The sequence below is a fragment of the Brassica rapa genome, chromosome A07 (genome assembly GCF_000309985.2).
Source record: "Brassica rapa cultivar Chiifu-401-42 chromosome A07, CAAS_Brap_v3.01, whole genome shotgun sequence".
Taxonomy (NCBI): Eukaryota; Viridiplantae; Streptophyta; class Magnoliopsida; order Brassicales; family Brassicaceae; genus Brassica; species Brassica rapa.
In genome coordinates this window covers 13,372,106-13,393,711 of record NC_024801.2, presented here as the reverse complement: position 1 = coordinate 13,393,711, position 21,606 = coordinate 13,372,106, and the positions used below count along the sequence as shown (strand labels likewise).

The window sequence follows — 21,606 nt, the reverse complement described above, 5'->3', positions numbered from 1 at the left end:
TTCTGTGTACCGTGTGAGGCCCATAGGCAATAACCTAGTGTTATGTTAAGGGTCAGTCTCTGTTTCCAGTTCTAATAGAATCCATGGATTTTCGTGATATTAAAAAGAAGAGCAAAGGATTGTTCAAGACGTAATTATTTATGATTAGCGAGGAGGAAATGCTGTTAACAAAGATTAGATTCAATCAGAAAGTCTGTTTGGGGATACTGTGGTGTCACGTCAATCATAAGAACCATATAATTATTGTTATTATTATTATTTTTTTGCTTCTTTGGTAAAATGTTTAATTGTTTATATGTCTGGTTATGACTTCAAAGGTCTGAAAATATATTTCAACAAAATAGTTAAAACATATTAACAAACACTTATAAATCACTCAAATATAGCTATTGACCAATACTTATTTATTTATCAATCCTGCTTACCAGCCATGGATGTATTTATTACACACGATAGAAACAAGAAAAACACTTACACACAATCATTATACGCAACATCTCTATGATATCGATCTTATGTTTTAGTTATTCCTCTGATCTCTGTCTCAAAACAACCTTGCTAACAACCGTCTCAAAGTTTATAACCGAGGAACCATACTTACTTTCTGTCGCTTTCTCGGCTAAGCGCCGCCATTCCCTCGCCTTCTCTCTCATTTTCCTTCCCTTCTCTCCATCCATGAGTTCTTTTACCACCGCCTCAATCTCCTCCCTCTTTACATTTTCGTTTATCTCCATCCCTACTCCCCACTCTTCACAGCAAAATTTACAATTAGTTGGCTGTTCTGCAAAGAACGGCCAACATATCATCGGTACACCGCCACATAGACTCTCTAACATTGAGTTCCACCCACAATGCGTTAAGAAACCTCCCACTGCTGGGTGGGAAAGTACCTTCTCTTGAGGACACCAACTGGCCATCATGCCACGGTCCCTTGTCTCCACTAAAAACTCCGGTGGAACCACCGCAGCCTCTCCAGCCACTAAATCTGGTCGGATCACCCATAAAAACTCCTTCCCACTTCCTGCCAAACCCAAAGCAAACTCAGCAAGCTGCTTCGCGCTTGTGACAGTTATGCTCCCGAAGTTAACATATACTACGCTGTCTGGAGCCTTAGTATCAAGCCAGGCCAAACATTCTATCTTCTCTTTCCATAAATTCGACCCCATCCTTCCTACCTCACCACTATCTTCAATCACCCGGTTAGCTAAAAGATGAAGCGGTCCAATAGAATAAACCGGAGAAAAAATGGGTTGTATAGACCGGATAACATCATGCTCTAGGTCATCAAAGGTGTTGAGAATGATAGCAGAAGTGCGTTTGGCTCGCTCGACCTCGTGGAGGGTAAACTTAAGCATAATATCATCACGATCAGTGGTACGGATGAAGCTCGGAACATCTTTTAGTTTCAGATTCTTCATCGAAGGTATCCAATCTATAGGGGTGTCCAAGTATTCCTTCGTCAAAAAACTCTCATCTGCCATATTCATAACCATTTATTAGTATAGTTATACGATATTGTGACATCAATGAATCATTTTAACTTTATGTAAGAGCCTGTACCTTTTACTGGACATAAACCCCTTTCGATGAAGTGATAAAAGTGTAAATAAGCCATGAGGCCACATGCACTTGTGCTCCAAAAAAGAACATGCCGGATGCAAAGCTTCTCTGCAGCATCAAGAGTGAAACTCATACAATCATCAGATATTATACAACTTACTGGAGGGACATCATCTCTGGCGTTAATCCGCCAGAGAAGCTCCTCGAACGGAGCTAGACAGTTCTTCATGGTGGACTCGCAAAGGGCAGTGATATCCTGCGTGGCGTCCACGTCTGTCTCCGGTAGACCGTCAGGGATGGTCTCGAACCGGAACGAAGGAAGTCCGTCGAGGGCGTTGGGTCCACGGGACCGAAGGAGTCGATTGTGGTTGTAGACGGTGTTGACGAAGGTAACGTGGATGCCTTTGGCGTGGAGAAGTTTAGCCAGTTTCAGCATGGGATTGATGTGGCCTTGGGCCGGGTAAGGCACGAAAGCTACATGTGGTTTTTGTCTGTTATCAATGGCATGAGATTCCATTTTCTCTTTCTCGTCCGCCAATATTAATGTGATCTTTTTCGTTCGCCTAAGCTTTGACAAACGCCATTTTATAAACACTAAACCATTGTGTCGGTTGTGAAAAAACAACGTAACGTGCCAATATTGTCTACTACACCTCTTTAGATTCCATTTCTTTTCCTTGTTTAACTTTCTCCATGTTTCATTTTAGGATTGGAGGAACTTAAGAGCACCATTATCGGGGGCTCTTAAAGCCCGTATTTAATGTTTTCAGATTTAAAAATAAAATAAAAATTGACTAATTAAAGAGGAGACGTCGCTTGATTAAGCCACACAAGAGACGGGTTTTATGAACACGTGTCATTATCTCATCCCTCTCTCTCTCTACCAAAGCATTCTCACTCTCTCTTTCATGACTCCTCGGCAACTCCGACTCCATCTGCTGATCTCTCATCCACGATGACCTATCCACGACAACTCCGACTCCATCAACCGGCGACTCCGACGATAACCTCTCCGCGACGACTCCGACGCCATCAGCCGACTCAGAGACTCACTTTTCGTCAACCTCACGTTTTCCTCCGCCGCCGCGTCTTCTTCACACAGGTTTCAAAACTCTCATCTGATTCTTTACCAGAAGTGATCGTAGACTTAAATCTAAAATCTCATTTAAATCCAATTGAATAAAAGATTAAACGAGGATAGCAGCCGATAAAAGAGAAAGAAGTTAAAGAGAAAAAGGAGAAGAACGTGAGATGGAGAAGGGTGAACTAGAGAAGAAGGAAACAAAGGTGGAGAAGAAGAAGAAGTACACAGTTTGAGATGGAGTTTCGAAAGAGAGATCCGGATCAGATATGAGTTTGGGAGATCACATATGGAGTTTCACTTAATAGAGAACGTGGCAGGGAAGCCAATGAAACTGACGTCTCTGTCATTGGAGTAATGACTTCGTTGTGGTGTGCCTTGCTTCCTACGCAAGCATCAGAAGTAGCAGCTCAAATCTGTGAGGTTCAACTGTTCTGTTGCAGCAAATTCAAGAGAGCGTGGGAGGTTCATCGTATATGCAACTTTTGATTCAGTTATTGTATGACATACATTCTCATGAATAAAATTCACATTCTTATCAAAAACAATATTGCCATAAACTTGTTGACTTAGCACATATATAATAAAATGTTGTTTTAAAATGTACCTGCATCCAAATGTCTTACCACATATATAATAAAATGTTGTTTTAAAATGTACTTCTCAAATTTTACATAGTATTTCTCAAATTATCCCAATGTTTATCTACAAGCTGAACGTCAGAATCTTACGCAGCAAAATATATAGGTTCCTATAAGTGTTTTCAGATTTGTATGTATCAGCAAACTTATTCTTTTTTTGTTTGTTATTTAATGTTTTCGTTAGCAAAACTTATTAATGTGGAAAACAAGAAACTATCACACACAAATCAATATTGTCATTACGAATGTCTGAAATATATCAGTCCAATAACCAAGCACCAAAGATACACGATGGAAAGAAAACAATACACATTTGGAAATCAGTATATTAATAACACACATTTCAGTGATCATCTTATGTTTTTTTAATCCTCTGGTCTCTGTCCAAAAGAACCTTAACAACCTTCTCAAAATTCACAACCGAGGAACCACGCTCATGCTCAGTGGCTGCCTCAGCCAAGCGCCCCCACTCGGCGGCCTTCTCTCTCATTTTCTTTCCCTTTTCACCATCCATCAACTCTCTAATCACCTTCTCAATTTCCTCCCTTCTCACATCTCCCCCAGTCTCCATCCCTACCTCCCACTCATCACAACAGTTCTTACAATTCGTTTGCTGGTCGGCAAAGAACGGCCAACATATCATTGGAACACCTCCACAGAGACTCTCCAACGTCGAGTTCCATCCACAATGCGTCAAGAAACCTCCTATTGCCGGGTGGCAAAGAACTTTCTCCTGAGGACACCAACTTGCCAACATCCTCCGGTCTGCCGTCTCCGTCAAAAACTCCGGCGGAACCATTGCCTCGTCTCCAGCTACTAAGTCCGGCCGGATCACCCATAAAAACTCCTTCCCACTACCTGCCAAACCCCAAGCGAACTCTGTAAGCTGCTTCGCAGTTATAACGGTTATGCTCCCAAAGTTAACGTAAACAATGCTGTTTGGAGCCTTAGTATCGAGCCAATCCAAACATCCAGTCTCCTCTTTCCATAAGTTCGACCCCATCTTCCCAAGCTCACTGCCTTCTTCAATCTCCCGGTTAGCTAAGACATGAAGCGGTCCAACTGGATAAACTGGAGGTAAAATGGAGTTCATGGACTGGATGACATCATGGTCGAGATCATCAAATGTGTTGAGAATGATAGCAGAAGCGCGTTTGGATCGCTCGGTCTCGCGTAGGGCAAATTTAAGCATAATGTCATCAGGATTAGTGGTTCGGATGAAGCTAGGAATGTCCTTGAATTTTAGATTTTTCATCGACGGCATGAAATCTATAACCGTGTCCAAGTACTCGTTCGTCAAGTAATCCTCAGCTGCCAAATTCATCATCATTGATTATTTAGATTAATTACTCTCTCGATATTAGTTAATAAACATAACCATGCAACGTCTTTATGACTCAATATAGGACCGACTCGTTGGTAATCCCTTATATATTAAAAGAGAAGCATTGTAATAAATGCATTCACATTATAATAGACACGTGGCAGCCTCACAATAATTTGATAATAAATATGCTAACGCGTTCACACTATAGTCATAAATATGTTCACACTATGTACTTTGTGATTTTTTAAATATAAAACTCAAATACATAGTTCCAATAAAACTCTGAATTTTTCGGTTCGAATAAAAATAGATAACGAATCAAAAGCCAAACTATATATATATTATTTTTATTGTTTACAGATAAAATTGAGCAAAATATTCATAAATTTTGATTCGATTTGTTATCCGTTTTGATTTGAACCAAAAAATCTTGATATTTGAAACTTTACGAAACAAATCAAATACTAAAATACAATATCCAAAAAAGAAGCAAATCACTAATACCAATATTTTTAGGAACATATATCTAATTCGATATGTTATATGCATATATATACATATATGAAAAGAATTATATATATTATACTTTATATCAGTTTTACAATATAAATTTATTATATTAGGTACTAAAATTAAAAGGTTATATAATGTTTTATTTTTGTAATAAAATGTTATTATTAAATTATTTTTAAAATTTTATTTTATTTACGAATCAAATCGGATATTCTTTAAAATTCTAAAATATTTCGGATATCGGAATCACCGAATATCTAGGTGGCTAAAGATCGAATTGACAAGAATGCTTCCAAATATCGAGATACTTGATATGTGTCCACCCCTATTTACGAATATAATTTTATTTTCTTTTGATGAAAAAATGACTAATGTCAAGGTCTTTTTTATTTTAAATAAATTTTAATTTTATCTTTCATGTATTATTCTGAACAAAAATATCATTTAATATTAATTAACATTATCTTTATATATTTTTTAACTATTTTTATATAATTTTTACATAAACATACATGTGCACCTTGATGTGAGCATCTTATAACTAAGTATTCACCACAGCTGAAGTATCTAATTTTTTTGAAAGTTGAAATATTTTTTCTTAATGTTTCTTTCACTACCGACCAAATTGTAGTGAAATGATTTGTCTTAATAATTTTCTTTTCTTTTTCTTAAACTATTATCTGTTTAAAAACTATAATATGAAACTATTGGTTCGCCATGACAACTATCTAAACTTCATAATATGAAAATAAACATATAATATTAATTTTAGGTTTTTATCCGAAAAAACCAAAAAAATCAAATGTTTTAACCGAATAAAATAAAATGAATATTAATTTAAAATAATAGTTATATTTTAGAAGATTAAACACAAAAAAACGTAAAACCTAATCAATATCCAGATTAAACAGATTTATTGTCTTTTTTATTAAAAATAACGAAACTAATAATCACATCAGGCGCAAGGCGCGGGTTATTACCTAGTGTAGTTTAATATGCATTTATGGCTGTGAATATGTCTGATAGACAAAGTCACATGGCCAATGATTTTGAGGATTTTGTTTTTAGAACTAGATTTTGAGGATTTCGCAGAGATAAAGATATTTTCCAAAAGCGAATATTTTGTTGTTGCTCTTGTTAAACTAAATAATTAAATTATTGAAATTATATGCAATATCAAAGAAGCTTTTTTAAATATCAAATAAGTTACAAATAACTCAACCAAAAATGATGTAAATACGAATATAAAATTAATACGTCATTTCTAAATTGCTCACAAAATATAATGAAATATTATAACTGATTTATTGGAAGATATATTGGCTACAAGATGTGTTCACATGGTTGACTATAACATATTTTTTTCTCTATTATAGCATTTAGAAATGAATATAACAATAGATAGAAAATGTTCTTATCTTATACATTACATAATAATGTTTTGTTTGTAAACATGATTGGTCTTTTTGAATGTTTATTCATTTATTATGGGAAGTGTTTCATTATATAGTTATACATATATCAATAGTTTTATTTACTTTGATTAGTATAATATGCAAAGTTGAATTCGGTTTAACATTCTTGTGCTTTTGATTTATTTTAAGATTTTGTAGGTTTTTGTAATTTCAAGAATTTGGTTTCATAACATCACTTTATATTAACAATTATATATTTTTTTATTTATAATAAAAAACTGGGTAAAGATAAATACCATATTTTAAAATAAAAAATATTAATACTGCTATCAAGAAATAATATTTTTAAATTAATAAAATTTTAAATTTAAGAAATTGAAAGATTCATAAAAATAGTAAAAATTTAAAGTTTGATTTAAACATTTTGATCTTTAAATTAATAGTACATTTATTAATAAGTTTTATAAAAAAGTTATGTCCGTATGTGCGGATAAAACACCTATAATATTATATAAATCTAGTTTTGAAACCATGTAAAAAAGGTTGAGAAAAGGTTTTCTAAGTAGAAATTTCAAACAAATTAAGATACTGGTTATAAGGTCTTTTTAGGTTATGCACTTTAATTGGTTATACACTTTTTGTTTAAATTTTGACAATAACTTTTAAATATATTAATAGATAAAAGATGGTCTAAGGTCTTAGGTTAAATATAATATTATAAATCAGTTGAATGTTTAATTAATGTAAGAATACGTACCTTTTATAGGAGCTAAACCCTTCTCGATGAAGAGATAGAAGTGTAGATAAATCATGAAGGCAGAAGCGCCAGTGGTCCAGAAAAGGACTTCAGGGACTCCAAGCTCCTCCGCTGCATCAAGAGTAAAGCTCATACAACCGTCCGCTACAATACAACTCACCGGAGGAACATCATCTCCTGCGTTAATCCGCTGGAGAAGCTCGTTGAATGGAGTAAGACAGTTCTTCATGGTGGAATCACAAAGGGCAGTGATGTTCTGTGTGACGTCCACGTCGGTCTCCGGTAGACCGTCAGGGATGGACTCAAACCGGAAAGAAGGGAGCCCTTCAACGGCATGGGGCCCACGGGACCGAAGGAGACGGTTGTGATTGTAGACGGTGTTGACGAAAGTGACGTGAAAGCCTCTGGCGTGGAGGAGTTTAGCCACTTTCAGCATGGGATTGATGTGCCCTTGAGCCGGATAAGGTACGCAAATTACATGGGGCTTTTCTCCGTTGTAAATCACAGGAGATGCCATTTTCTTTTTCTACTACGTAAAGACGAATGTGGATTATTTTTTGTACTAGGCAAATGTAACTTTTCGTTGGCTTTAGTCTCGACATACGCCATTTATAGAGAAGAGAGAAAGGCGAGACTATATGTATTTCTACCACGTGTTGACCGTCGAAAAATCTACCTCACGTGTGAACGTTATCCACAGCTGTCATAAGATTATGCTATCTGAACGTATTGCAGAAAAAAATTAAGTCGGACTTGTTACGAGTGGACCTTAAAACTTTTTGGGATTAGTAACTTTTGTGGGGTTTTTTGGTAAAACTTTTGTGGTGTTTTTGTTATTAAAACATTATTGCTATGCAAAAAGGTTAATTTTTAATGCTTTTTGTTATAAAAAAAACTTATATACACGTTAGCCCTACAACATAGAAATGATCACATAAATATTTGTAAGATCTGTTTCAAATTACTGATTAAAAAAGGATATATTTGATATGGTTTTATAATTTTATAAATAAATGTAGCTACACACCAAATCATATTTGATATTTTTTAATATGGGATTATTCGACCACTCTATTTGTTTTTTTTTTTTTGAAAAATGCATTCAAATTAAAGATATAAAAACATACAAGGTATGGCTTTAAAACCATAAAGTTTTAGAAACCAAGATGAGACAATCCTCATATTCAGCTAAGCATGAACTTAGAAAAGAGAAACTTATTGAACATAAGCTTAGTGAAACAAGAAAATGAAACACTAGGCAGTATGGTACCCTCGACCTCGGCGACTTCGTTTACCCTTCCCTCCTATTGTGTTCCAATCCACATCTTAATACTTTTGAAGTGATTTTATTGGTCTCCCACCTCTTGACGTATTGAGATTTGCCATAGCATCCCTCATTAATCCATCTTCATCATCCTGCACATTCGGTTACTCAGTATGATTGTGAGAGGGGCTCTCATGTGTAGGTGTAAAGGCCAATGAATTGTCTCCTACTTCCAGATTGGTTTTGGAAACAATGATAGGTGATTGAATTTCTTCCACAATAGTAGGTTCAGATGGAGCAGAAATGATACATGCTAATGGTGGTGAAGTGGATTGAGAGTTGGAGCCAATGGCTATTGTTACCATAGAGTGGATGGGCAAGTTTGCTGGCATTGAAAGAGCCTTCAGCTCAACACCCTTTTATGATTACAATTGTTCAATCTCTATCTCATTAATGTATTCTACAATCTGATCAGTAGAAGCTAGCACTAAACTCGTTTCTGAGTTTTCAACTTGTACCACCACTTGATCTGATACAGCACTGAACTGAGCTTGTTCCTTATCTGTTTCAACACCTCTTGCTTCATTAGACACCTCATGCATTGAAACTGTTTCAACATTAACTTGTTTCATATCTGCTTCAACCCCTCTTGCTTCATTAGACAGAACCTCATGCATTGGATATGTTTCAACATTCGCTTGGACAGCTGGGAAAAAACACCTTTTTTTTTCTTTATGTTCCAAGTGTCCACATCTGCCACAAGTATTCAGAATCCATGTGTACTCCACATCTACCAAGAATATATTACCTTGTTTAGTATCTAAAGCAATTTGTTTAGGGAAAGGTTTATCAATATTTGTTGTACATAATTAAAAACGGACTTGGTTAATATATGATATAATTGACGTATTTTATCGACGGATTGTTGTATTTTCTATAATATCTCTTTCACACCCACAATATACAAATTAATACCCCATACTCCATCTGTTTCATATTATATGATATTCTGGCTTAGTGGGCAAAGATTAAGAAATCTGTTTTTTTTGACGAAATCACTTTTAAATATATAATTTTAAAATCATTTAACCAATTATAAAAAGACTATAAAATCTAATTAATTAAACAATTTTCAGTAAAGTTAAAATTAAAATTAAATTTAAAACTTTAAAACATTTTATATTTTGAAACAACATAAACCTTCTAAACATCAAATAATTTATATAATTTGAAACGGAGAAAATATTTTTTTGCACAACTCGAAATATAAATCTTAAAAGATACAACTTTTCAGTAGCAATATAGCCTCAAAAGTATCGGTTTCTCTATTTGATTCGTATACAACTGTTTTGGGAATTGGGACAGTACAATCATTATGCTACCAAAGTGTCCAGATCAGCGTATTTATGTTACTGACCAAAAATTATGTTCCTGGAGTATATACTCCTATAAAATTATGAAGTTGAGTCGTCCTATAGGATTATATAGAAGACTTAAGTTTGAGCTTTATGATTATGATTGTTTGGCAAACCAAAATTTTGATTTCAATTAATACGATACGTACCTTCACGTGGCAAGTCTGTCACATGCCTATGGCTATGAGGCTATCCTTCTTCTTCTTCTTCTTTTTTTCACGGTAAGTTTTCAAATAACCTGTATCGCTAATCTCTCTATTTGCGTGTGCTGAATAAACAATCTGAAATTCATAATACAAGTTTCTTTAGTTTTATATTGAAGACAATAAACATTTTGAAGCCGTAAAACTAGTCCATTGAGACTGGACCATTTGCCTTCGATTTCACTTAGATTTTTCCCCTTAAGGATGAGTAGCTTTCGTTGTTTCCATTTGATATCATTGAATTTATTAGTTAACCCAAAATGGACCACTTGCCGCCTTCATTTTCATTTGGATTTTTACGGATACCTTACGCCTTACCCTTACGGATAGTTTTAATGGTATCCAGACAAGGTTTTGTCTCATTTTTCCTTTGTAACTATCAAGGTTTTTGTCTTTGTGCACTGCAACCGGGAAATAACTATTGTTATTTTTTCGATATTCAAACGTTTGCCATTTCTTGTACGTCATTCAAAATCTTTGTCAGCCTCTTTTTTTGTTTGATAATTTGCTTTTTCCTTACGCCTGTTACAAGTATTAAAAAATTTAAACAAATGATTTCATATTTATCGCCGACTTACTATTAAACCTGTAAATCTATGCCCAATTTTAAATAATAGTAAATTTGAAACGGAGAGAATATTTTTTCTATTAACTCGATAAAACCTGAAATTTTTTCTATTAACTCGAGGTCTACCATTGATCTGAAAAAATCCCTACAACTAATGATATTTTAAATGTACTTTTAATCGTTTACAATACTAACTAAATTATTAGATTTAATAGTCTACTGAGTGAAACTCTGTAAACATTTCTTTCTCATGCATTTCAATAGAAAATCTTTTGTCAAAAAAAACTAAATTATTAGATTTACGATTTTTATATCGTAATTAAAAAATATATTATAATGCCTAGAAAGTTGGTAATATAGGAAACCATGTTTAGTTGATGTAAACATAATATTTTAACTCTAGAATATAATTATTTAATTATCTTTATTTTAAGTCATAGTTTGTTATAAAAAATTTGTTAAATAATATTTTATTCTAATGTATGTTAGATAAAAAAATAGATATTTCAATATTTAATTAGATCTATAAATAAAAAGTGATTTTTTTATTTATTTTTGTATTATATTTTTAATAGTTAATATATAGTTATATATTAAAAAGTATTAATTTTGGCCTACGGATAAACCCCAATCAACCGATGATCCATAAAGTAGTCCAGTTTAGTGTGCAATCTGGTATAAAACATTGATTAAAACATGTTCAATACACGATTTTTAACATGATTATATTTTTAAAATAACACTATAAAATGAATATCTCTGATGTTAAAATTTTGTTTACAATATTCTAAAATTTTTTCAACGAACTTTTCAAAATTTGAGATATATAATCATTATATGAGAAATTCTTTAGAATAGACCTAAAACTTTTTTTGTCACAAATATTGACATTAAAAATAAAAATGACCAAAATAGACTTAATTTTTTTATTAAAAGAAGCAAATATATACTTATACCCCTAGGATTAATTAATCTAGACATTAAAGTTTAGAGTTAAGGAGTGGGGTTTAGGGTTTAAGGTTTAGAATTTATGATTTAGGGTTTAAAATTGAGGAGTGGGGTTTTGGGGAAAAGATTTCAAATTTTAAAAATTTAAAAAAAAAATAAAAAATTTCAAAATAAAAAATAATATTTTGATCATTTTAGTTTTTGGAATCTATTTTGTGACAAAATCTTAAAAAGGTCTGTTTGAGAAAATTACCCTTCATTATATTTATTATTAATATTTTTAGATTCTCATGTTTGAATTTTTATACAATTAAATATTGAAATGTTATTTGTCTTCTTAGGTTTTATTCATTTTCTCATTTGTAAGAAAATCCAAAAAGACAAAGCCTAAATGCATTTTGTGGAAGATGAACAAATTTTGAATACAATCTCTTATAACAAGAAAAAATGAATACAATCTCTAATATAATAAGTTGTCTTTTCTTGACTCGAGTGTCCATTGTTATAGCAGTTATCAACGCGGAAAAAAGTTAATTATGGTGAACTATATTGTAATCACTTCGATTGCCACAAGATCTATAGCTTAGTGAACCGCGCAACCTCAAATATCCAGATCCAGAATCTCCCTCTATATCAGGTTGGAAGGATTCATATATTTTAAAATTTTAAGATATCTAAATGTAAATTCAGATACATTGAATATATGTTATAAATATTCATCTAATTGCATATTTTTTTTGATATCCAAATTTCAGATATTTATCCAAAATTTGACATATCTATATCCAATTTTTTTTATAAAAAGTAAAAACAAGATTATAAGGCTTATTTTCTATCTAACCAAATTTGGAAGTGAAATTAAATAGAGACATTGATTCTGGTACATAACGAAGAATCTAATAGTTACATCCAAAATTAACCGGTTATATCATTCTCTTTTGCAATTACCCGGTGAACATGACGTATCACAACTAATATATGGTCAAGAGTGACTGAAAGCTATTCTATATGAAAGAAGGAGACATCCACGTTACACGTTTGTTAACCATGTACATATGTATTAAGTGTTATATTCCATATCGTCGAAGTAGTATATGATTCAAACCATACCCACAATCTTTAAATACTAAATACTACCCCAAGCCCAACTTTTAAATAATAAATCCTAAACCCTAATTATATAGATAAAATAGAAGAATTTTCAATAAGTAATGTATTCCATATCAGTGTAATAGTATAAGACTCTAGCTCTACCCACAACTCCTAAATAGTAAATCTATGTCCAATTATAAACACTAGACCCTAAACGGTTAACACTAGACCCAAACCCAAATGTAAAATATATAATATATTTATAATTTTTAAATAAAATTAAAATCTGAAATTATATATAATATTTTGTGATATTAAATTATACCATATTAAAAAGGAAAATATAATAGACTTGGAAACTAATATTTGTGTGAATGTGGTTAACGAAATGATAAAATCGAATTTCTAAATCATTTGTACCAGTGTAGTTAATGCATAAATCAATATTTATATCAATGATAAACCTGAAAACATAATACCTGCCTGTTCACTGTAAAAATCACATTTTTATTCTACATTTTCAAATAGTATTATATTTAATATATCTGAAGTAGTATAAGACTCTAATTCCGCTCACAACTCCTAAATACTAGCCCTACCCACTAAATCGTAAACCAAAATATAAGTTATAATCCATATTTAATAAAATAAAATCAAAATCTGAAATACATAATATTTGTTTTCATGTATGATACATACTATACTATAATTTCGTTTCACCGAATATAGTATAATCTTCTTCACCTCTTCTTCCGAAATGGTGATACACATTTACTTACCCACCATCATTATTCTTCACCTCCTCCTTTTCAGACATGGTTTAAGGGAATGTGGAAATGTCTCATGCAACTCCCCCGTGCCTGTTACTTCGACGCCTCCTCTGTTGATTTTTGAAGCAATGAAGAGTCACATCCGCCACGATATCAGTTCCACACGGTCTTCTCTATCGAAAATATAAGCCGAGTTTAAAGGTGGTCAAAAAGCGGTGGAGAAAATCTGAGAATAAAACTTGTGACTCTCCAATAGCCACAGTTCACTTTTATTACATAATACTTATTTATTTAACTTTTTCTGCAGGTTTACCGGTTGTTTCAAAGGATAATATGATAATATTGTACAAAATATATGTGATACACACGAAAATTTGGGCTTTTGGTCATACATTGAATTATAATTTATTTAAAAGTTATACAATGCAATAAATATTATTAAAACAGAAACATGACTTATTGATATAGATGTGGTCCAATTATTTTAATATAATTATTAAAATATCTTATTAATCATTTAAGATAAATATTATATAAAGAAAAACATATATATAACTAAAAACACAAATATAAAAATTAAATTTCAACAAAAGTGTAAAACAAAAAATATACCCGCTCTTTTAAGAGCGGGTCAAAATCTAGTTTTCCATTAAAATACACAAAACAAAATATTATTTCAAACTGCTATTTTAAACATTGCAGTGTTGGTCATGAGTTATTGAAGACCAGAGGCTATATATAGGATACCTATTTATCTTCAAAATCTCCTCTATTGACCTTACTTTTAATTGGATTTCTATGCTGTAAAAATGAGTATTATGTATATATAATTTTAAAAATCAAATTATATAATTATATAATATCTGAATCAGAATTTGGAATTACCAAATCCTGATTTGGAAGAACCATATCCAGATTTGGAATTGTCAGATGCATAATTTTATAATGTATGATCGAGTATTTCAGAATACTATGTCATGCACCTGACCAGTTTTGTACTCGTTCAATTTATATATATGGATCATGATTACAATATAAAAGAGTCGCATAGCCCACTAATTAAATCTTAGTATGGACTTATTGTAAAATTTTAAAATAGTGTGAATACTATGTCATAATCTCATGAACCATATCCAGAATACTATGTTATAATCTTCTCAACGCATGAAAATAGTGAGTCTAACAGTCTCATAGCCCACTAAATCTTAGTATGGACTTATGGTAAAATTGTAAACTGTCCAATATGCTTTGTCTTCACCAAATTAACATCGGTTTTTAAAACCGCCAATACTTGTTACACCGAACCCACATTTAGGGTTCTAATTATAATCGCAAGTTTTTGTAATATAAACGTGCGAAAAGGCATTGGTGTACAGTGTAATTGTGGTTCTTGCATTTTAGGCCGGTCTTGGACTAAAGCCGTAAAAGATGAATTTTAGAGCCAAAAATATGTAAAACTTTTAAAGGCAAATACGACATTTAAGTTACCTTGGTATAGTGGTATAACTTTTTATAGACTTTAACCTTCATATGCCAGGTTCGACTAACGTAGTTGCATTTTTTTTTTCTTTTTGATAACTTTTATGCATAATCGAACTTAATTCCTTTGTAACAACTTTTATTTCTTTTATCACATATACTAGTAGATGATACATATTGTTATAGGGATATATGAGTAAAACATATATAAAGTTCACAATGTGGTTCTTCTTTTTGTTTTTGTTTTGAAATGGTAAATTCATTTATCAGCAAAAGAAAAAAAGTTTATAGTACAATCGAATTTAAAAATCTGTAAATAATCAACAGCTTAAAGAGGATGGGAACTACTCGTTCCTGCACAGCCACCTAAGTAAGCCTGCGATTTTGGGTAATTGGGCCGGTTCCGGATATTTCGGTTATTTAGAAAATATATCCAAATAGTACTTGACTGAATCTCGGTTCGAATCCGGTTCAGTTCCGGTTAAACTGTTTAAAACCCGAAATGTAAATATATATGCAAAAACTTTGAGAAAATTAAACAATTGGTTAAGGTGTCCCAATGGTCATGAACAGTACTAAAATATATGGCCACCCGGGTTTGAATTACATGATGCCTTTTTTTGTGAAAAAAATTCATTAATGAATAGCAATTTGTAATTTTTCTTCATCTTCTTCCTCGTGCCTCCCTTTTCTAAACCCTAATTTGTAGCCTCCTATAGTGTTGCAGACTGAAATTCATCATTGGTTTGATGATTTTTTTGCCATTTACACATAAAACATCAAGATTTAACATAGAATTACCGACTATAAACTCGAAAAGTAAAAGAAATCATCTATTATTCATGCTCTTAAAAGAAATAATTTGTTTCATGATTTTTTGTCATTTACACATAAAACATCAAGATTTAACATAGAATCACCGACTATAAACTCGAAAAATAAAAGAAATCATCTATTGTTCATGCTCTTACATATAGTTTTCGGATTAATCAGGTTACCCGAACGGTTTCAGGTATAAAATGAACCCGATCCAATATCCATGGATATTTATAACTTTAAATATTGGTTAAATCTCTTGGATCCGAAACCGGACCGGTCCATTTCGGGTCATATCCGGTTCGGGTATTCAGATCCGGCTGAAAGTCGCAGGCCTACACCTAAGCATCATGGTGATGTAATGACCTACATTCTTGGATCGCAAAGAAGATATGCGACTACATTCTTGCATCGCAAAGAAGATATACGTTTATAATTTTTTTGTCGATGGTTCTTCTCTATTAATATTAACATATTGTACCTACAAAAAACTTTTACAATTCATTTTCTCAATATTTTCTTATTTCTTTTCTGCATTTTTTTGCTGGATGATAACTGCGTTTAAGCACACACTAATTAACCTAATATGCCAACAATGCCACAATCGAATGGTATGTTACTGTAGCATTTAAGGATCGAATCCATAGAGAACTAGAGATCTATAACACTAAGAATACACAAACTTTCCTAATCTAAGCAAATAAAAAGATTGATGATTTGTAACAAGCTAAGATCATAGAAATATAAACAAGGTGATCTCAAATCCAATCAAGAAATAAGTGCAAGAATTCAATCAAATACTAAGGATGGATCCACTGGCAATGATAATTGATATAAGGTGATCAAGGTTCAATCTAGGATGTTCAAACAAAATAATCAACAAGTCTATAGGTCTAGGTCTCATTCAAATAGATTTATCCATTTCCGTGACAATAATCATTAATCCATATGCTAAACATGCAATAAACATAAACTGCTTAACACATTCAAGCATGTCTTGCAAAATAGTCTACCAACCATCTAGCAATCCTAACATCAAATCCATTTGGTTATTCAAAATAAAGCAATACTAAGTTCAGTCAAGCATTTTAATAAACACATTTCGGGTGTAAAATAGCTTATTATCACGATGAGAGTGATCAAGTCTAGCTAATCTAACACTAAGAAAACTTAGCAAGAATAGAACAATGTTAATCAAGAAAGAAACATCCAAACTATCCACCTAATCACCCTAATATATCTAACACATGAATCACAAGTAGTCTACTCACTAATTTCCATGTTTAACCTTAAGCCTACGTAACGATCAAGGTAATCATGTTAATGAGCAAGAGAAACACAAATATAAGATGAAGTACTTCCTTAGATTATCAAAAGATTCAAGGTTTTACAAAAGGAAGCAAGATCTTGAGAGAAAATGAGATAATCCCCCTAAGATTAGTTTACAATGCATTTACAGTAGCTTAAAAACATAGGGGTAAAATGGTAAAAACTCTGTTTCGAACTACAGCCTCAACCTCCTCTTGGTCGCGAAAGGAGTCTGCGAGCAGGCCGCAACCTCCACATCCCGTGACACGCCCTGTCTGATTTTGTCTGACACACGGCCGCAACCAGACTTAGCCTGCGACAGTAGCCTGCGGCGCCGTAACAGTGTCTCCATTTGCCCGCGACAGCAGCCTGCGGCCCCGTAGCAGCCTCCATTTGCATGCGGTAGTTGCCTGCTACTGCACTATTCTCCATTTGAACGTTTTATAACTCATTTGGCTCCAAAACCTCACTAGTGCTTCTCCAATGCAATGCAACCTAAACAAACCTAAATACTAGTCTAACTGATCAAAATTTACAAGAATAGATGATTAAAACAATGTAAATGTACATGATATCACTGGAATTGTCACTTATTCTTTTCATTGTTGATATGTACCAATTTGGCTTCCTTTCAAGCATATCTTCTTCTTTAATCTTCCTCTATTTCTTCTCTCTTTTTGTATGTTTTTTTTTCTTTTTTGAAATTCCATTGTTGATATCTACCAATTTGGTTACAGATAGTGATTTAAACAACATTTATAGTTTTAGCCCCCATCTCCTCTATATAAACCACATTTATAACCCCGTATTCAATTAATTAAAAACAAAAATAAGAGGGAAAAAAGAAGAAGAAAAGATGGTGATGAGATGAAGAGTGTATCTATTATACGTTCAGTGTGGTTTATATAGAGGACTGACACAAATGATAATCATATTATACGTTCAATGAAAGGTCGTGTAAAAAAATGAAAGGTCATGTAAAATTTCGTTAAAAACTCGAGGTCAAAGTTTTGTATCAAGAACAAATATGACAAGTATAATAGAAAATAGATTGTTGTTACAAATTTATGTTATCAGCAATCTATTTTGTGAAACTTGATTTACAGCTTTTGAAGAAGTCAGTGAAAGATTAGAACCCAAGGCTTCTTCATACCTCTTCATCTAGACTCAGAAGCAAAACCAGAAAAGATATCCTACTGTAACGCTCAGAGCCAAGATGGGCTGGCTCTTCTTGACCAAAGGCCTCGGGCTCTATCACCATCGTCTAGGCTAGAAAACAAATCCTACTTATACCTTGGTTCGGACTTTCTCAACACATTCTCCCCAATCTCAGATTCGTGACAATGACAATGGATAATGGTATACGTAACGTACCATTCCAACATTATGCTCTCCTAAAAAAAAGAAGAAAAAAAAACATTATGCTCAGCTCACCTATCCTCTTAAAACTATACAACTCCAAACATACCAAGGAACATTTATCAACTCTACAAAACTCCCTTAACACTTACCTTTGTGGTTATGGATTCATCACCCTTTACATCTAACTTATGATACTGAATAGTATATTCGAAGCTAAACCTTAGACAAAGCATTTAAAATTATAGAAAAATCACCTGATCTACCACCGCCTCCGGTGGTTTGGCCTAGCCACCACCGGAGGCGGATCTTCCTCCCTCTCCTTCCTTTATACCTTTTCCTCCTTCATCCCTTTTATTTTGGCTTTTTCTATTCTCTCTGACACCATAGCTTGTCAGGGGTTAGGAGTCGCCAGTGGTATGGCTTTCCGGTGGTCCGTGTTGAATCCTTCCTCAAGGGAGGTGCTCGTGTTGCTCTCCTCCTTGTGAGTCTCTGGCTATTTCTTCCACATGAGATTCCGTTTTATATGGTGGCTTTGGGTGATGGTTACTCCGTCGAAGCTTGGTTTTGTTTAGAGTTGTGTAGCATGTTGTTGGTGCTCTTGGTACGTGTATCATAGCTGAAGCTTCCAATTCTCAGGTTTATGTTTTCTCTGGAATTTCCAGGTTGTTGGTGTTTTTTTTTTGTCGTAACTCTCTTATTGACAGTAGCAATGAGGGCTTGTGCGATCTCTCTCAAAGTTTAGTAGTTGTTTGGGTTTCTGTTTCGCCTTTTGCCTATGGGCATTGTTTCTTGTTACTTCAAGTGATTGGAAACCTGTGTTAAAGAGGAGTGCTTTCTCTTGGTCTTCGTGCAATGGTTTGATCATGGTGTTGATCGTCGCTAGTTTCCGAGTTCTTGTATGAGTTTCTCTGGCTCCAACCAACATTTAGAGCTCTGGTTCATATTTGGAAGTCGCAAGGTTAAATCATTTCTCTCCTCGTCTTCCTGGGTTAATTTTCAAGTTTTTGATCTCTTTGGCTTCTTAATTCTTTGAAGCAATTTAAAGAGTCAAACTTGTATTTCTAATCCTAGCACAATGCGGTTCTGAATGAGAAGAGCTGCAATGCTAACATCTTAGTGATTCTCAATTCAGTTGTGTTTCACCTCACGAAGAACTCCTACATTAAGAAAGATTGAGGTATATTTGAGTGGTACCTACTGGTATCCATTGTTAATGTTTTTCTCTCTTTTGTGCTGGTGTATTTCTTCAGTACTTGTTTTTCTACAACTATGTATGACCTGTTTGGTTTTGATCTTATATAATGATTCAGCTTTAAAAAAAAAATTTTCATTCCACTTCCGCGTATTAAAAATAAAAGCCACGTGTCAACTCTCACGCGTTTGAAGATACAGATCCAACGGTCCAGATTCCATATTTTTCTTCTCGCTTTCAACATCCTACACAAACTGCTCTCCGATCTGAGATAACTCCTTTCGTCCGCCTCTAGATCCACCGTTCAAAGCAGTTACAATGGCGGTTCCGTCGCGCGATGAGCTTGTGTACATGGCTAAGCTAGCGGAGCAGGCGGAGAGGTACGAAGAGATGGTCCAATTCATGGAAAAAGTCTCCGCCGCAACAGATGGTAGCGAGCTCACAATCGAGGAGCGAAACCTCCTCTCCGTCGCCTACAAGAACCTAATCGGCGCTCGCCGCGCCTCGTGGAGAATCATCTCCTCGATCGAGCAGAAAGAGGAGAGCCGCGGCAACGTCGACCGCGTCAAAACGATCCGTGACTACAAGGCTAAGATCGAATCGGAGCTCTCGGGGATCTGCGACGGGATCCTGAAGCTTCTCGACTCTACGCTCGTCCCTTCCGCTGATTCCGAGGAATCCAAGGTCTTCTACCTCAAGATGAAAGGTGATTACTACAGATACTTGGCCGAGTTCAAAATCGGTAAGGAGAGAGACGCCGCCGCGGATAACACCCTCGCCGCTTACGAATCTGCTCAGGTTTGAAGAAATTGACCTAGATTAGGTTTCTGATTTTGGATTAGACCTAGATTAGTTTCTGGATCTGGATTATTAGGCTTAGATTCTCAATCATCGTGTTGAATGCTATGGCATTTTTGGTTTTGTGCAGGAGAATGCTAAGGGGCTTGCTTCAACACACCCAATCCGTCTTGGATTAGCTTTGAACTTCTCTGTGTTCTATTACGAGATCCTTGAGTCTCCTGACCGTGCCTGCAACCTCGCTAAAACGGTAAACCTAATCTTTGATATCACCATGTTAGGATTAGCAAATGTGAAGAGGACTACGTTTGAAGAGTATCTCTTGCTCTTTAGTGGTGATGTATCTTTGCTTCTGTTCAATATTGTGCTTTCTTTTCAACACTTTCATGGACAGAAAGTGAGTGTTGTTTTTGTGTGTGTGTGTATTATCAGGCTTTTGATGCGGCCATTGCTGAGTTAGACACATTAGGGGAAGAGTCGTACAAGGATAGCACTTTGATCATGCAGCTTCTCCGTGACAACCTCACTCTCTGGACATCCGACATGCAGGTTTGTTTATTCTTTCTCTCTCTCTCTCTTTACACACTAAACAGCTGTTGCTTGATTTCAAAATGTAATGGATGATGAAATATTTTTGGTTGGTGTGGATCAGGATGAATCTGCAGACGAGATCAAGGAAGCAGAAGCAGCAGCAGCAGGGCCGAAGCCAACAGAAGAGCAGAAATGAAGAATCTTGGTGTGAAATGAATGGTGCTGCTAGTTAGGGATTGAAACCATTTTCTTCGTCAATAATCATATTGTCTCTAATCAAAGAGATGAGTCTCTCTCTTTCTTCCATGTTGAAGTACATTATTACTCTTATATCTCCTTTTGCGTTACCCGAACCGATGCTAGGTCATATTCCGAGTTAAAAGGGAAAATAATCTAAATAACCTCTTATGAAATCAATGATCTTTTGTTTGGTGGTTTCATATTAAGACAAGATATAAGAAGCACCAGAGAAGATAAGAAACAAATGCGATTTATTACTATATGATATTGAACAATGCAGATCACAAAAACAAAGACAAATGCAAACAAAAGAAGCAAAAGTTACA

At 34.1% G+C, this 21,606-nt stretch overlaps 3 protein-coding genes and 1 long non-coding RNA gene across 5 annotated transcripts; 2 read left to right on the top strand and 2 right to left on the bottom strand.

The window, feature by feature from the left end:
- Window positions 1-352: 352 nt before the first annotated feature.
- On the bottom strand, window positions 353-2,077 carry LOC103829334 (UDP-glycosyltransferase 85A1). The gene is made up of 2 exons (XM_009104993.3): window positions 1,561-2,077; window positions 353-1,474 (listed from the first exon to the last, which is right to left on the bottom strand). Exons 1-2 carry the CDS (start codon window positions 2,075-2,077, stop codon window positions 525-527), a joined length of 1,467 nt encoding a protein of 488 aa, XP_009103241.2. The 3' UTR covers window positions 353-524.
- LOC108868960 lies at window positions 2,057-3,189 on the top strand. Its single transcript, XR_001955150.2, has 2 exons — window positions 2,057-2,662; window positions 2,747-3,189. It is a non-coding gene; the product is annotated as an uncharacterized LOC108868960 (long non-coding RNA).
- Window positions 3,190-3,496: 307 nt separating this feature from the next.
- Window positions 3,497-8,071, bottom strand: LOC103829332 (UDP-glycosyltransferase 85A1). Of its 2 annotated transcripts, none has more exons than XM_009104992.3 (2): window positions 7,295-8,071; window positions 3,497-4,593 (listed from the first exon to the last, which is right to left on the bottom strand). In XM_009104992.3, exons 1-2 carry the CDS (start codon window positions 7,809-7,811, stop codon window positions 3,638-3,640), a joined length of 1,473 nt encoding a protein of 490 aa, XP_009103240.1. In that variant the 5' UTR covers window positions 7,812-8,071; the 3' UTR covers window positions 3,497-3,637. The 2 variants fall into 2 exon arrangements, with proteins under 2 accessions (XP_009103240.1, XP_033130843.1); XM_033274952.1 differs by lacking the exon at window positions 7,295-8,071 and adding an exon at window positions 6,107-7,276 and having other exon boundaries at window positions 3,497-4,705.
- Window positions 8,072-19,853: 11,782 nt separating this feature from the next.
- Window positions 19,854-21,478, top strand: LOC103829331 (14-3-3-like protein GF14 omega). The gene is made up of 4 exons (XM_009104991.3): window positions 19,854-20,509; window positions 20,640-20,759; window positions 20,942-21,058; window positions 21,162-21,478. Exons 1-4 carry the CDS (start codon window positions 20,030-20,032, stop codon window positions 21,234-21,236), a joined length of 792 nt encoding a protein of 263 aa, XP_009103239.1. The 5' UTR covers window positions 19,854-20,029; the 3' UTR covers window positions 21,237-21,478.
- Window positions 21,479-21,606: the final 128 nt, after the last annotated feature.